The sequence below is a fragment of the Macaca thibetana genome, chromosome 15, assembly GCF_024542745.1.
Source record: "Macaca thibetana thibetana isolate TM-01 chromosome 15, ASM2454274v1, whole genome shotgun sequence".
Classification (NCBI taxonomy): Eukaryota; Metazoa; Chordata; class Mammalia; order Primates; family Cercopithecidae; genus Macaca; species Macaca thibetana.
Genome location: NC_065592.1, coordinates 28,293,148 through 28,308,083, shown reverse-complemented (window position 1 = coordinate 28,308,083; position 14,936 = coordinate 28,293,148). Strand labels below are relative to the sequence as shown.

At 43.6% G+C, this 14,936-nt stretch overlaps 2 protein-coding genes across 4 annotated transcripts in view; one reads left to right on the top strand and one right to left on the bottom strand.

Moving 5' to 3' along the window:
- The window catches only part of GNG10 (G protein subunit gamma 10), a 484,859-nt gene that overhangs the window by 322,610 nt on the left and 147,313 nt on the right, over positions 1-14,936 (top strand). The window lies entirely within an intron of this gene.
- Positions 1-14,936, bottom strand: part of LOC126937744 (prostaglandin reductase 1) — an 81,421-nt gene that overhangs the window by 2,976 nt on the left and 63,509 nt on the right. For all 3 annotated transcript variants that reach the window (XM_050761447.1, XM_050761449.1, XM_050761450.1), the window contains 3 exons: positions 12,814-12,969; positions 8,698-8,806; positions 4,197-4,315 (listed from right to left, as the gene is read on the bottom strand). In XM_050761447.1, coding sequence (XP_050617404.1) covers positions 4,197-4,315; positions 8,698-8,806; positions 12,814-12,969 — 384 coding nt within the window. The remainder of the gene's footprint in view (positions 1-4,196; positions 4,316-8,697; positions 8,807-12,813; positions 12,970-14,936) is intronic.

Here is a 14,936-nt window from a genome sequence, read left to right as displayed (position 1 = left end):
GCAGGAGAATCACTTGAGGTCAGGAGTTTGAGATGAGCCTGGCCAACGTGGTGAAACCCCGTCTCTACTAAAAATACAAAAAGTTAGCCAGGAGTGGTGGCAGGCGCCTGTAATCCAGGCTACTCGGGAGGCTGAGGCGGGAGAATCACTTGAACCCAGGAAGTAGAGGTTGCAGTGAGCCAAGATTGCGCCACTGCACTCCAGCCTGGGCGACAGAGTGAGACTCCATCTCAAAAAAAAAAAACAAAAACACAACTAACTATGATCAGCTTCACTTTGTTAGAGGGAAGCATTGGGGACACCAGCACAGTGGTTTCCTGTTGTCAACTGTGATCACGGATGGGCTCCATTAGATTTCACCAACCGGGACAACCTGGATTCAGCTTTTTGCAGCTCCCTGGAGAGAGCCCAGCCCGGCACTCCAAGTGCTAGACTGGGAAGAGCGCCAAGCTCCAGTGGCTGCCGGAGGAGCAATGTATTCCTTTGAATTGGGAAATGATCACTGCCCAGGGATTAGGAAGTACGGTATCATTTTTCCCCTGTAAAACTAAAATAATGCAACTTGATTGTTCAGATTTCTGTTGACTAAAACTTTACATGGTGTAAAGTTTGAAAATTATCATAGCACAGGACTAGCGGATTGTCTTCTTTGCTACTTTGGACCTGGAAGAGCCATGGTACATGTATGCTACCCTCTAACATTCATTTATTCAGCAATATTTATCCAGTGCCTACATCACTTCATCTACTCTTCTGGGCGCTGGAGATACACCAGAAAGCAAAATGTATGAACGTGCTGCCTTCATGGAGGTTACATCCTCAAGAAGGGAGATGGGCAATAAATATAAATGAATAAGTGAATTATAGTATATATTATATAAAAGATGATTAATTGCTATGGATAAAAGTAGGATAGGAGCTTGGGCAACATGGTGAAAGCCCATCTCTATGAAAAATACAAAAAAGTTAGCCAGGTGTGGCGGCACATGACTGTTGTCCCAGCTACTCAGGAGGTTGAGGTGGGAGAATCACCTGAGCCTGGGTGAAGGCTGCAGTGAGCCATGATCATGGCACTGCACTCCAGTCTGGGTGTCTGAGTGAGACCCCGTCAAAAAAATAAAAAAAAAAAAAAAACCCAAAAAAACAGGGGCTGTGGGATATGGAGGATCAAGAATGAAGTGGGAATGCAACTTATAATAGGGTCATTTAAAAAGTTGCCTCACCCAGAAGGCACTCCCTTTTTTGTTGTTTGTTTTTTTGTTTTTGAGGCAGAGTTGCGCTCTGTCACTGGGCTGGAGTGCAGTGGCACAATCTCGACTCACTGCAACCTCCGCCTCCCAGGTTCAAGTGATTCTCCTGCCTCAGCCTCCCGAGTAGCTGGGACTATAGGTGCATGCCACCATGCCCGGCTAATTTGTGTATTTTTAGTAGAGACGGGGTTTCACCATGTTGGTCAGGATGGTCTCGATCTCTTTGCCTTATGATCCGCTTGCTTTGGCCTCCCAAAATGTTGGGTTTATAGGTGTGAGCCACCATGCTGGTCCAGAAGGCACTTTTTAGCAAAGACTTGCAGGATGTGAGAGAGTTCAGCAAGCAGTTACAGAGCGGTGGAGTGGTGGAGGAGACTGGGAGAAGTAAACAAGGCGGTGAATACTAAGAAATGAAATCAGAGAGATATCAGGGGTCAGATTTTGTGTAAGCTTGCTGAATATTCGCACTTTGGTTTACGCTAAGTGAAATGCAGAGCTTTGCATGGTTTAGATCATAAGAACGGCAGGATTTCATTCGTGCCTTAACAGATTGCTATGGCCATCACATTGGGAATTGTCTATAGGGGTGTGAAGATGGGAGTCCAGATAGAGTCCACTACTGCTGTGGGAAGTCAGGGACCCCAAACGGAGGATCCGACTGGAGCCATGGCAGAGGAACATAAATTGTAAACATTTCATTTTAATATGGACATTTATCAGTTCCCAAATTAATACTTTTATAATTTCTTACGCCTGTCTCACTTTAATTTGTTAATCCTGTTAACTTTGTAAGCTGAGGATGTACATCACCTCAGGACCACTGTGATAATTGTGTTAACTGTATAAATCGATTGCAAAACATGTGTGTTTGAACAATATGAAACCAGTGCACCTTGAAAAAGAACAGAGTAACAGTGGTTTTCAGGGAACAAGGGAAGACAACCATAAGGTCTGACTGCCTGCGGAGTTGGGCAAAATAGAGCCATACTTTTCTTCTTGCAGAGAGCCTATAAACGGATATGCAAATAGGGAAGATATTGCTAAACTGTTTTCCTAGTAAGGAATATTAATAATTAATACCCTGGGGAAGGAATGCATTACTGGGGGGAGGTCTATAAACGGCCGCTCTGGAGTGTCTGTCTTATGCAGTTGAGATAAGGACTGAAATATGCCCTGGTCTCCTGCAGTACCCTCAGGCTTATTGGGGTGGGGAAAAAAATCCGCCCTGGTAAATTTGTGGTCAGACCGGTTCTCTGCTCTTGAACCCTGTTTTCTGTTGTTTAAGATGTTTATCAAGATAATACGTGCACAGCTGAACATAGACCCTTATCAGTAGTTCTGATTTTGTCCTTGTCCTGTATCCTCAGAAGCATGTGATCTTTGTTCTGCCTTTTGCACTTTGAAGCATGTAATCTTTGTGACCTACTCCCTGTTCATACACCCTTTTTCCTTTTAAAATCCTTAATAAAAACTTGCTGGTTTTGCAGTTCAGGTGGGCATCACAGTCCTACCCATATGTGATGTCACCCCCAGCGGCCCAGCTGTAAAATTCCTCTCTTTGTCCCAGCAGCCCAGCTGTAAAATTCCTCTCTTTGTACTCCTTCTCTTTATTTCTCAGCCAGCCGACACTTATGAAAAATAGAAAGAACCTACATTGAAATATTGGGGGCGGGTTCCCCCGATACACTACAAACATCCAGGCTAGATGGCACAGTTCCTGGACCAGGGTGGTAGCAGGGAGGTGGGAGAAGTGTTCAGATTCTGATATAATTTTGAAGATAGAACCACCAGAATCTCCTTAGAGATTAGACATGGGTACGAGAGAAAGACATCAAAGATGACTCCAAGGTTTTTGGATTCAGAAACTAGAAGTATAGAATTGTTATAACTGAGATAGTAAAGTCTGAATATGGAGCATGTAGAGTAGGAAAGATCAAAACATATTTAGCTTTCAAGATGTTATGTCAGAGATGTGTATCAGGCATCCAGGTGGACATACTAATCTAGAGTTAAGAGGAGAGCCAGGCTGGAGATAGAGCTGGGAGCTCTCAGCATACTGAGCCCAGATGAGCTAACTAAGGGACAGCTCGAGTGTGGATAGACAAGAGAAAAGGCCCAATGACCAAGACCTGGGGCACTCTAATATTTATTTGGAGAAAAGAAAAGCGAGCAGGAGTCTGAGGAGGACCAATCAGTGAGGAAAACCAAGAGTTAAGGGAAACCAAGGGAAGAAAGCATATCAAGGAGAGAATGATCACTATTAAATATTTCCCATAGCCAAGAGGCTAAGAATCAACCAGTGGACTTCACTATGTAAGGGTCCCCTGTGACCTTGACAAAAGTTAATTTTGGCCAGGTGTGGTGGCTCACATCTGTAATCCCAGCACTTTGGTAGGCTGAGGAGGGCACATCACTTGAGACCAGCCTGGCCAACATGATGAAAACCTGTCTCTACTAAAAATACAAAAAGTTAGCTGGGCGTGGTGGTACACACGTGTAGTCCCAGCTACTCGGGAGGCTGAGGCATGAGAATTGCTGGAACCCCGGAGGCAGAGGTTGCAGTGAGCCGAGATTGCACCACTGTACTCCAGCCTGGGCAACAGAGTGAGACTCTGAAAAGCCTGATATGTGGGTTTCAGGAAGAATGGAAAGAGAGGAACGGCAGACAGTGAGTGTAGACAGCACTTCCAGGTATTTTGTTACAAAAGAGAGAGAAGGGAAATGGATCTGCATTTGCAGTGGAAATGAACTTTAGAGAGGGTTGTTTTGTTTTCCTTTCAAAGATGGGAAAAGTAAGAATATTTATATTCTAAGCACAAGGACCGAATAGGGAAAAACTGATGTTGCAGCAGAGAGAGGGAAGAATTGCTGGAACAAAAGACTTGAGAGGCAAAAGGGAATGGGACCTAGTGTACAATTGGAAGGGGTGGCTCCGGAGCTCCTTACCTCTGAGACCCATTTCAGCAAGTCCTTCAGAGCTTTTTGGCGGACATCTCCTTGCCAGCGGTAGACGACAAAGCCTTGTATGTGAAGCTCCTGAAAGATAACAATCTCTGGGGGTGGACCTGTGAAGAGAAGGGCACATTTGGGCGGCAGGATCCAGGGAGGTGGTTGCAGTGAAACAAGTAGTACAGGTCACTGTCACTACACTTGGTGCTTGGAGTTTCCTGGTGCTTCTCTCATTCTGTTTCCTCCTTTCTGATCCACGTGACTGCTGGCCCATCAACATGCACTCTGCAGCAGGCAGAATAATGGCTCCAAAGATGTTCATATCCAAAAACCCCAGAACCTGTTACCTTACGTGGCATAAAGGACTTTGCAGATATGATTAAGAACCTTAGTGGGGACGCAGTGGCTCACGCCTGTAATCCCAGCACTTTAGGAGGCCAAGGCGGGCAGATCCACAAGGTTAGGAGTTCGAGACCAGCCTGGCCAACATAGTGAAACCCACATCTCTACTAAAAATTAAAAAAAATTAAAAAAATTAAAAAATCTGGGCATGGTGGTGGGTGCCAATAATCCCAGCTACTTGGGAGGCTAAGGCAGGAGAACTGCTTGAACCTGAGAGGTGGAGGTTGCAGTGAGCCAAGATTGTGCCACTGCACTCCAGGCTGGGTGACTGTATGAGACTCTGCTTCAGAAAAATAAAAATAAAAAAAGAACCTTGAAATGGGAAGATTATTCTGCACTATAAAGATGGACCCAATATAATAGCAAAGGTCTTTGTAAGGGAATGAGGGACACAGGAAGGTTATAGTCAGGAACGGAATATGGGGTGATAGAAGCAGAGATGAGAGAGAGGAGGAGAAGGAAGATCCCATGCCACTGGCTTTGAAGACAGAGGAAGGGGCCACATGCCGAGAAATACAGGCAGCTGCTAGAAGCTTGAAAAGGCAAAGAAACAGATTCTCCTCCAGTGTCTTCAGAAGGAATGCAGCCCTGCCAACCCACTTTACTTTTAACCTCCAGACCTCCAAGAATAAGTGTGTGGGGTCGGGTGCATGGCTCATGCCTATAATCCAGCATTTTGGGAGGCCGAGGCAGGCAGATCACTTGAGGTCAGGAGTTTGAGACCAGCCTGGCCAACATGGTGAAACCGTGTCTCTACTAAAATACAAAAATTAGCTGGGCGTGGTGGCACATGCCTGTAATCCCAGCGACTCAGGAGGCTGAGGCAGGAGAATCGCTTGTAGCTGGGAGGGGACTGCAGTGAGCTGAGATTGTACCACTGCACTCCAGCCTGGGTGACGGAGCGAGACTCAGTTTGAAAAAGAAAAAAAAGAAATTTTTTAGGTTTTTTGTTTGTTTGGTTTTTTTTTTTTGGTCAGAGATGAGGTCTCACTCGACCTGGTTTGAAACTCCTGGGACAAGCAATTCTCCTGCCTCGGCCTCCCAAAGTATTGGGATTACAGGCATGAGCCACTGCACCTGGCTAAGAATTGGTATTTCTAATAAGCTCCCAGGAGATGGTGATGCTGCTGGTCCTTGGCCCACACTTTGAGAACCAGCACCCCAGAAATAGCACACAGCTCTCCTGCTGCCTGTAAAGAAGGTACTCCCCTTCTGTGTGTGAGAAAGAAGTTTTTTGGTTGCCTAGTTGATTTTCCCAAGTGTCCTAATTGACTAGAAACTGAGAGAATGACACCTGAGCATAGGCTTTCAAGTTCAGGAAGTCAGGCGAAGATGCCTAGGGAATATCAGAGCCAGCGGTGCTAAGACGAGTGGTGGAATCTAGCTTCAGCATCTTTGACCACTGGCACCACTCAGCCTAAAGTTCCCACTCACTACTTTGAGGAAAGTAACATTAGCAGTTGGAAATATGAAGCTTTGTCCTGAACCAAAAGAAACTAATGCAAGAGAATGAGACAGAAAGAGTGTTTCTTCAGAAGACCCACGTCAACTATTCTTTGTGAGTGAGCGATTGGAACTCTCACTTCCTCATCTTAAATGAAAGTGGGCTGGGCATGGTGGCTCATGCCTTTAATACCAGCACTTTGGGAGGCAAGGTGGGAGGATCACTTGAGTTCAGGTGTTCAAGACCAGCTTGGGCAACACAGAAAGACCTCATCGCTTCTAACAAAAATAACGATTGGCCAGGAGCGGTGGTTCACGCCTGTAATTCCAGCACTTAGGGAGACCTAAGGGAGTGGATCACAAGGTCAGGAGATCAAGACCATCCTGGCTAACACGGTGAAACCCTGTCTCTACTAAAAATACAAAAAATTATTCAGGCGTGGTGATGTGTGCCTGTAATCCCAGCTAGTCGGGAGGCTGAGGCAGGAGAATCACTTGAACGCGGGAGGCAGAGGTTGCAGTGAGCCGAGATCGCGCCATTGCACTCCAGCCTGGGTGACAGAGTGAGACTCTGTCTCAAAACAAAACAAAAAACAATTATCCAGGTATGGTGGCACATGTCTGTAATCTCAGCTACTTGGGAGGCTGAGATGGGAGGATCACTCGAGCCTGGGAGGTGGAGGCTGCTGTGAGTCATGTTTGTGCCACTGCACTCCAGGCTGGGTAACAAAGGGAGACCTTGTCTCAAAAAACAAACAAAAACTCCAGTCTGGGAAACAGAGTGAGACCTTGTCTCAAACAAACAAACCAATAAACGAAAAAGCAAAATGAAAGTGAAATGCTGTTTCTGGGTTTATGCATGTTGATGAGAATGTCGGTTTTTGTTTTCTTACTGAGAACAAAAAGGCAAATGTGGCATTAAACATGGAGGAAATCATTGCTTGCCTCTCACCTATCCTAACACTGGAATATGTTAGAATTTCTGGGAATCTGTGGCAGGGCAGAATTCCATCTGATTAAAATGGAATGGACAAGGCCAGCTGACATCTCAACGTCCTGTTTGAGCAGCTGAGCTTTCCAAAGACTAATTGCTAAAAAGACTAGGTCGAGTTACTGTATCCAAAATAGCTGGCTCTTCCTAATTGGACTGTGGTTAAGAAAAGGCCTCCTGCAGCTTTGCTCAGTTGGCAGGCAGACAGTTTCCCATGATTCCAGCTTAGCACCAGTTAGAAAATTACAGGGGGAAAAAAAGTCCCTAACAGTAAGATTGCCAAGTAAATCTGGAGTTTCCTTCTGGTAATGGTTTTAATTTTTCACAGCCTAAGAGGGAGTCAACAAGTTGCCCTTTGTCAGCCCCTTCCTCTGTAGCCCCCATCTCCATACGGTTGTGGGACGGTTAACTAGCGGGGCTATAAAGTTTCATTCCCTTTAGTCAAGCTCATCATAGAATAAATAACCAATTGATTTATGGTTGCCTGGATCCTCATTAGAGTCTGGAAGATTCCTTTCTTCCTTCTTTCTCCTTTTTTGGGGGTGATCACAGGTAATTTGTGATCTCTCTTAATAGCACAGGATTATCGTAGCAGAAACAGACTCTAAATGAGGCGCTTAGAAGACTGGTCTTTGTTTTGAGTCTGTTGCCAATAGGAGTTAAAGAGTCTCTGGTCCTCTCGGCCATTCATCTCCCCACCTGTAAAACGAGAGGCCTGTACAAGGCATCTCACGGGACAGGGATTTAATGAATATGGTTCTCTGGTTGATACTGCGTTTGGACCTCAGAGTGTGGAGTGGGAGGGGCGTGGTTTCAGCATAAGAGAGTAGGGAGTGGGGAATGGAGTACATGGCAGGGCACCAGAGAAATAAAACAAGGACACTCGAGGAATGGAGGGAAGCTGCTGCCGCCTTCCTGTTTAGTGGCAATTGTCAGCCTGCTGAGGCCAAGGTGCCCTACTGCTCCAAGAAGCACTGCCCAAGATTTCTGAAGGACATGGCAACCTGCCCTTCCCTTCACCCACAGCAAGTCACCCTTTATTCCTCTCGCACCTCCAGCAATGTCTCTCATATCCAGAGGACCCTGAATATTTTACCAGCCAGACCAAGGTGTTCTGTTTCTAAATCAAATCATCACTGTCTTTTTACAACTTTGCATTAAATGATAGGTTAAAAACTAAAACTTTTAATAACTGTTTCTTCTATATTTGTAGATCCTGCTATTTCTCTATATAAAAATCTGATACAAGCTGATTTAGCCCAAAATACATGAAATTGTTGTTGTTATTATTATTATTTTGAGACAGGCTATCACTTTGTCACCCAGGCTGCAGTGCAGTGGCACGAACACGGCTCATTGCAGCCTCAGCCTCCCAGGCTCAGGCAATCCTCCCACTTCAGCCTCTTGAGTAGCTGGGACTACAGGTGCACACCACCACACCCGGCTTAGTTTTGTATTTTTTTGTAGAGATGGCATTTTGCCATGTTGCCCAGGATGGTCTCAAACTCCTGAGCTCTCTCAAAGTGAGACTCTATCTTAAAAGAAAAAAGAATATATGAAAATCTTTCTAATAATTTCAGAGTCACTGGCCTATGGCATATCTGTGAATTTTCTCCTTGTCCAGCCTTGTGACATGTGGGATCGTGTGCATGTGCTCATTACCTGGGGGAAGTGGGCCGGTTCTGTTATATGTAGAGATGGCTCCACATATGGCAATCCTTCCAAATTTCTTCATCTGGCCGATAACAGTGTTTGAAAACTCTCCACCTACCTAAAGAGACAGGAAATACAAAACCAAAGACAAAACGTTAAATCGTCTAAATACTAGAGATTCAGGAAAATCATTGAGTCACAATCATTATTTTAAAATACTCGTTTTAGCAGCAACAAAACTGATTGAATGAGCCCAACTGTGCAGAAGGTTGCAATGAGAAAAAGACATTAGAAACAGGCATTTTCGGCCGGGCGTGGTGGCTCACACCTGTAATCCCAACACTTTGGCGGGTGGATCGCCTGAGGCGGGTGGATCGCCTGAGATCAGGAGTTCAAGACCAGCCTGGCCAATATGGTAAAACCCTGTCTCTACTGAAGATACAAAAAATTAGAAGGGCATGGTTGTGGGCTACCCTTAATCCCAGCTGCTTGGGAGGCTGAGGCAGGAGAATTGCTTGAACCCGGGAGGCAGAGGTTGCAGTGAGCTGAGATCACACTACTGTACTCCAGCCTGGGCAACAGAGCAAGACTCCATCTCAAGAAAAAAACAAAAAATAAATAAACAGGCATTTTCATTTGACTCTAAGACCATACCTTTTATAACTTATACATTTTACTTTATTATATATTGAGGTTCTCTGATCAGTCCAATAACGTCATTGTCTTATAATTTAAAGGTATGTAAAAATACTCAAAAGGTGTATAAAGAACAAAGCTGGAAGACTGGCATTTTTCAATTTGAAAACTTAATACAAAGCTAATTTAATTAAGATAGGGTGAGAATAGAAATATAGATCAATGTAACTGAATCACGAGTCCAAAAATGAACCCTCACATTTATGATCAATTGGTTTTTACACAGAAGTACTAAAGCAGTTCAACAGAGGAAAAATAGTCCTTTCAACAAACGGTGCCCAACAACTGGATTTCCACATGGAAAATAATGCAGTTGGGCCTCTTCCTTATACTACACACAAAAATTAACTTCAAATGCATGGTAGACCTGAATATAGGAGCTAAAACTATAAAACTCTTAGAAGAAAACACAGGAATAAATCTTCATGGCTCTGAGAAAGGAAAAGCCTTCTTAGGCATGACACCAAAAGCTCAAGGAACAAAAGAAAAATAGATTAATTGGGCCTCATCAAAATTTAAAACTTTTCATGCTTCAAAGAATACCATCAAGAAAGTGAAAGCCAGCCTGGGCGACATAGTGAGACTCCACCTTTACAAAAAAAAAAAAAAAATTAAAAATTAGCTGGGTATGATAGTGCATATCTGTGGTCCCAGCTACTTGGGAGGCTGAGGCAGGAGGATCGCTTGAACCTGGGAGGTCAAGGCTGCAGTGAACTGTGATCACACACTGCACTCCAGCTTGGGAGACAGAGTGAGACCTAGTCTCAAAACAAACAAACAAACAAAGGGCAAAAACAAAAACAGAAAGAAGGTTAAAGGCAATTCACTGAATAGGAGAAAATATTTGCAAGCCATACAGAGTTGGTCCTCATTATTAGTGGATTTCATATTTGCATATTGTGAACTACTTGCTAAAATTGTATTTGTAACCTCAAATCAGTACTCACTAAGCTTTCCCTGGTCACTTGCAGGCATACACGGAGCAGAAAAAAAGATGCAGATATTCTCTGAGGCTGAATGAGGCCATGCTCTGCCTTCTTGTTTCAACTGTTACACAGAGAAGACCAGAGGATGAGGCCACTGCAGCATAGTTCAAGAGGCTCTGGTTCTGGGAAGAGTTGGATGGGGTATGAATCCCAACTCTGGGGGTATTAGCTAGTGGGGTGGCCACAGGCCTTTTGTCCTTCATAAAATAAAACCATAAAATAAAATTGAACCTCCTTTGGTCTTGCATAAAATAAAAGCTACTGGGATGAGTTGTTTTAAGGATTTAAGATTATAGTCTATGTGAGATATGTACATACACGTACATATTTCCCCTAGAAGCAATGGTTCAGCTTTGGTGGTGACCTTATAGAACATAAATATTGCGAATAATGAAAATCCACTGAATCTAATAAGGGACTTGTAAGATGTACAGAACTCTTGGCCAGACGTGGTGGCTCATGCCTGTAATCCCAGCGCTTTGGGAGGCCAAGGCAGGTGGATCACCCGAGGTCAGGAGTTCGAGACCAGCCTGGCTAACATGACGAAACTCCATCTCTATTGAAAATACAAAAATGAGCCGGGTGTGGTGGCTCATGCTTGTAATTCCAGCTACTCAGGAGGCTGAGGCAGGAGAATCACTTGAACCCAGGTGGCAGAGGTTGCAGTGAGCCAAGATTGCGCCACTGCACTCCATCCTGGGTGACAGAGCAAAAATCTCTGTCTCGAAAACAAACAAACACAAAAACAAAACTCTTACAACCTCACAAATAACCTAACTGAAAAATGGGCAAAGATTTTGACCTGACATTTCTCCAAAGAAGATATAAAAATGGCAAATACATACAGTGAAAGATCCTCAATATTGTTAGCCATAGGGAAATGCAAGTCAAAATCAAATCACAATGAAATATCACTTTGAACCCACTAGGATGGTTATAATAAAAAAAGACAGACAATAGCAAGTGTTGGTGAGTTTGTAGAGAAGGTGGAACCCTCATACACTGCTGGTGGGAATGTAAAGTAGTGTAGCCACCTTGCAAAACAGTTTGACAGCTCCTCAAAATGTTAAACATGAAGTTATCATATGACCCAGCAATTTTACTCATAGGTATATACTTAAAAGAAATGAAAACATCCACACAAAAACCTCTGCATGAATTTTCATAGTAACATTATACATCATAGCCAGAAAGTACAAGCTGATACCCATCAGGCTGGGTGTGGTGGCTCACACCTGTAATCCCAGCACTTTCGGAGGCTGAGGTGGGAGGATCCCTTGAGCCCAGGAGTTCCAGACCAGCCTGGGCAACATGGCAAAAACCCACCTCTACTAAAAATATATAAATTAGTTGGGTGTGGTGGCACAGCCCTATAGTCCCAGCTACTTGGGAGGCTGAGGTGGAAGGATTGCTTGAGCCAGGGAGGTCGAGGCTGTAGTGAGCCATGATCACACCACTGCACTCCAGCCTGGGTGACAGAGTGAGACCCTGTCTCAAAAAACAAAAAAAGGGAATAAAGCACTGATAAATTCTACAATATGGATGAAACTTGAAAACATTTTGCTAAGTGAAAGAAGCCAGTCATAAGAGACCACTTTTAGTGGGGAGGAGGGTGGGTAATGGAGAGTGACTGCTAATGAGTAGCATTTTTTTGGGGGGTGATGAAAATATTCTTAAACTGGTTGCGCGATTTTGCCAATATAGTAAAAATCATTGACTTCTACACATTAAATGAGTGAATTACATGGTAGATGAATGATATCTCAATAAAGCTGTTTTTTAAAAAAGGCATATATACTTTCTTCATGTATCCCAAATGCAAACTCTAGGAATATATTTCCTTGTATCAGCGGTCCTCAACCTTTTTGGCACCAGGAACCAGTTTCATTGGAAGACAATTTTTCCACCGACTGTTGGGCGACGATTTCGGGGAAGATTCAAGTACATTGTGTTTATTGTGCACTTTATTTCTATTCTTATTACAATGTAATATATAATGAAATAATTATACAAGTCACCATAACATAGAATCAGTGGGTGAGTTTTCCTGCAACTACACGGTCCCATCTGGGGATGATGGGAGACAGTGACAGATCATCAGGCATCAGGCGTCATCAGGCACCTAAGTGGTGCGATCCCCATAAGGAACACACAACCTAGTTCCCTCACATGCGTAGTTCACAACGGGGTTTACACTCTTATAGGAATCTAATGCCGCCGCTGGTCTGACAGGAGGCGGAGCTCAGGCAGTAATGGGAGTGAGGGGGAGGGGCTGTAAACACAGATGAAGCTTTGCTTGCTCACCTGCCCCTCACCTCCTGCTGTGCATCCCAGTTCCTGATAGGCTATGGACCACTAACCACCCATGGCCCAGGGGTAGGAGACACGTGTGTTATATAATACTCCATTAATAAATCAGATATTAAGTCCAGTTGGTACTTACATTATCAAAATAACAATCGTAACCATCAGGAGAGGCTTTCTTCAAGGTTTCTTCCAAAGACTCTACTGTCTTGTAGTTAAAGACAACATCAAATCCAAGCTTTTGAAGGTAGGCAACCTTTTTATCAGACCCTGCTGCTGCAACAACTTTGCAGCCCTAAATAGAAACAAACAAACAAACAAAAAACAAAAAAGAAAACCATGAATAAGCCACAAGCACGGACCATGGACCAACACTACTTTCCTGGTCCAGCACGCCTAGGTTCCCTAAGAACACTCTGTTAGGTGCTGAGCCACATATATAAGGAATACCATAATGGGCCAAAAGATCCCATAGGTGAAATTCATCGCTGGACCATCCTACAACTCAGCTTCAGCTTGCTTCTGACCACCCAGCAGATCTCTTCTGTATTTATTTGGTTCATAGCTCCACCAGCTGGTTTAACAACCAATGCATTTGACTTCCTTGGTTCTTGGTTTCTGGGCTTCTCTTCCTGCAATGCAGTGTATGCCATCTCTTGGTACGGTCCTTCTTCAGACTATTATTTTGTCTCAGCTCTGTGACTCCCACATCACAAACGGTCCTCCTGATAACTGCCCCCTTATCCTTTCTTGATTTTTTAGATGTTTATATTTTTTTGAGACATGGTCTCACTCTGTTGCCCGGGCTGCAGTGCAGTGACACAAACATGGCTCACTACAACCTTGACCTCTCAAGCTCAAGTGATCCTCCCACCTCAGCCTCCTGAGTAGCTGGGACTACAGGTGCATGCCACTACATCTGGCTTATATTGTTTTAAATTTTCATAGAGACAGGGTCTCACTATGTTGCCCAGGCTGATCTTGAACTCCTGGGTTCAAGTGATCCTCCTGCCTCGACCTCCTAAAGTTCTGGGATTACAGGCATGAGCCACGGCACCAGGCCCTTTGATTTAGTCCAAAGCACCAGACTAGATGCTTCCTAATCCCAGAGCAGCTAGGAAGCATTCTGAAAAGCACTTTCAGGATGAGACTATAGATTATATTGGTTCATAGAAACTATTGCAAGAGAGCCATCCTTGGTCCTTTTTCCTTCTAAGACTATGGACTATCATAGGATGATCTCTTGTACTCTTATGACCTCCTTTATGGAGATTATTAATTCATCTATTAATTCTATCTATTAATTCTAACCCATTGTTCTCTCCTGAGTTCCAAATCAGTATTTCCAACAAGCTATAGATGTCCTCACACTTGGATGTCCTATAGGTCCCTCATAATTAGTGTGTTCAAAAGGGAATATACTTTTTTCCTTGCTTCTTACTTATTTTCTATCCATTATTGTAGAGAATGATACCACCCAGTTATCCAAACCTGAAGCATGGCTCAAAGGAGAAGCTTTCCTTTGTCTTATGATCCATGTCCAGTCACTTGGTTTTCTTCCTCTTTTTTAACCAAACACCGTTAAAAGCTGACTCTGGGCCAGGCGCGGTGGCTCATGCCTGTAATCCCAGCGCTTTGGGAGGCTGAGGCGGGCGGATCACCAGAGGTCGGGGGTTGGAGACCAGCCTGACCAACATGGAGAAACCCCGTCTCTACTGAAAATACAAAAGTAACCAGGCGTGGTGGTGCATGCCTGTAATTCCAGCTACTTGGGAGGCTGAGGCAGGAGAATCGCTTGAACCCAGAAAGAAATAACCAATAAATGAAAAACAAAGTAAGATAATATAAATATGACCAAACATTCCAGTTATGACAATTAATATGAATGGCTTAAATTTAACTATTACAACACTGAAACTTTCAGATAGGTTAAGAATTAAATGCAAATAGCTGCATTTTACAGAAACACACATAAAATGGACAGAAACGTTGAATATAAAAGAATAGGTTTAAGCGCAGGTTCTATCAAACTTACGGGATAAAAGCCCCTTATGGCTTTAATAGGATATTTGAAATTGGAATATTTAGAAATAATCCTAATTCATTTTGTAATTTTAGCATAATCCAAGCTTAGCTAAATTCCAGAACAAAAAGTAAACTTTAAACCAAACTCACTTGTGAATATAGATGCAAAAATTCTTTTTTAAATGTTGTTAAGTCAATTCCAAAGGTATAAGCCCATAATATAGCATACACAGGTAA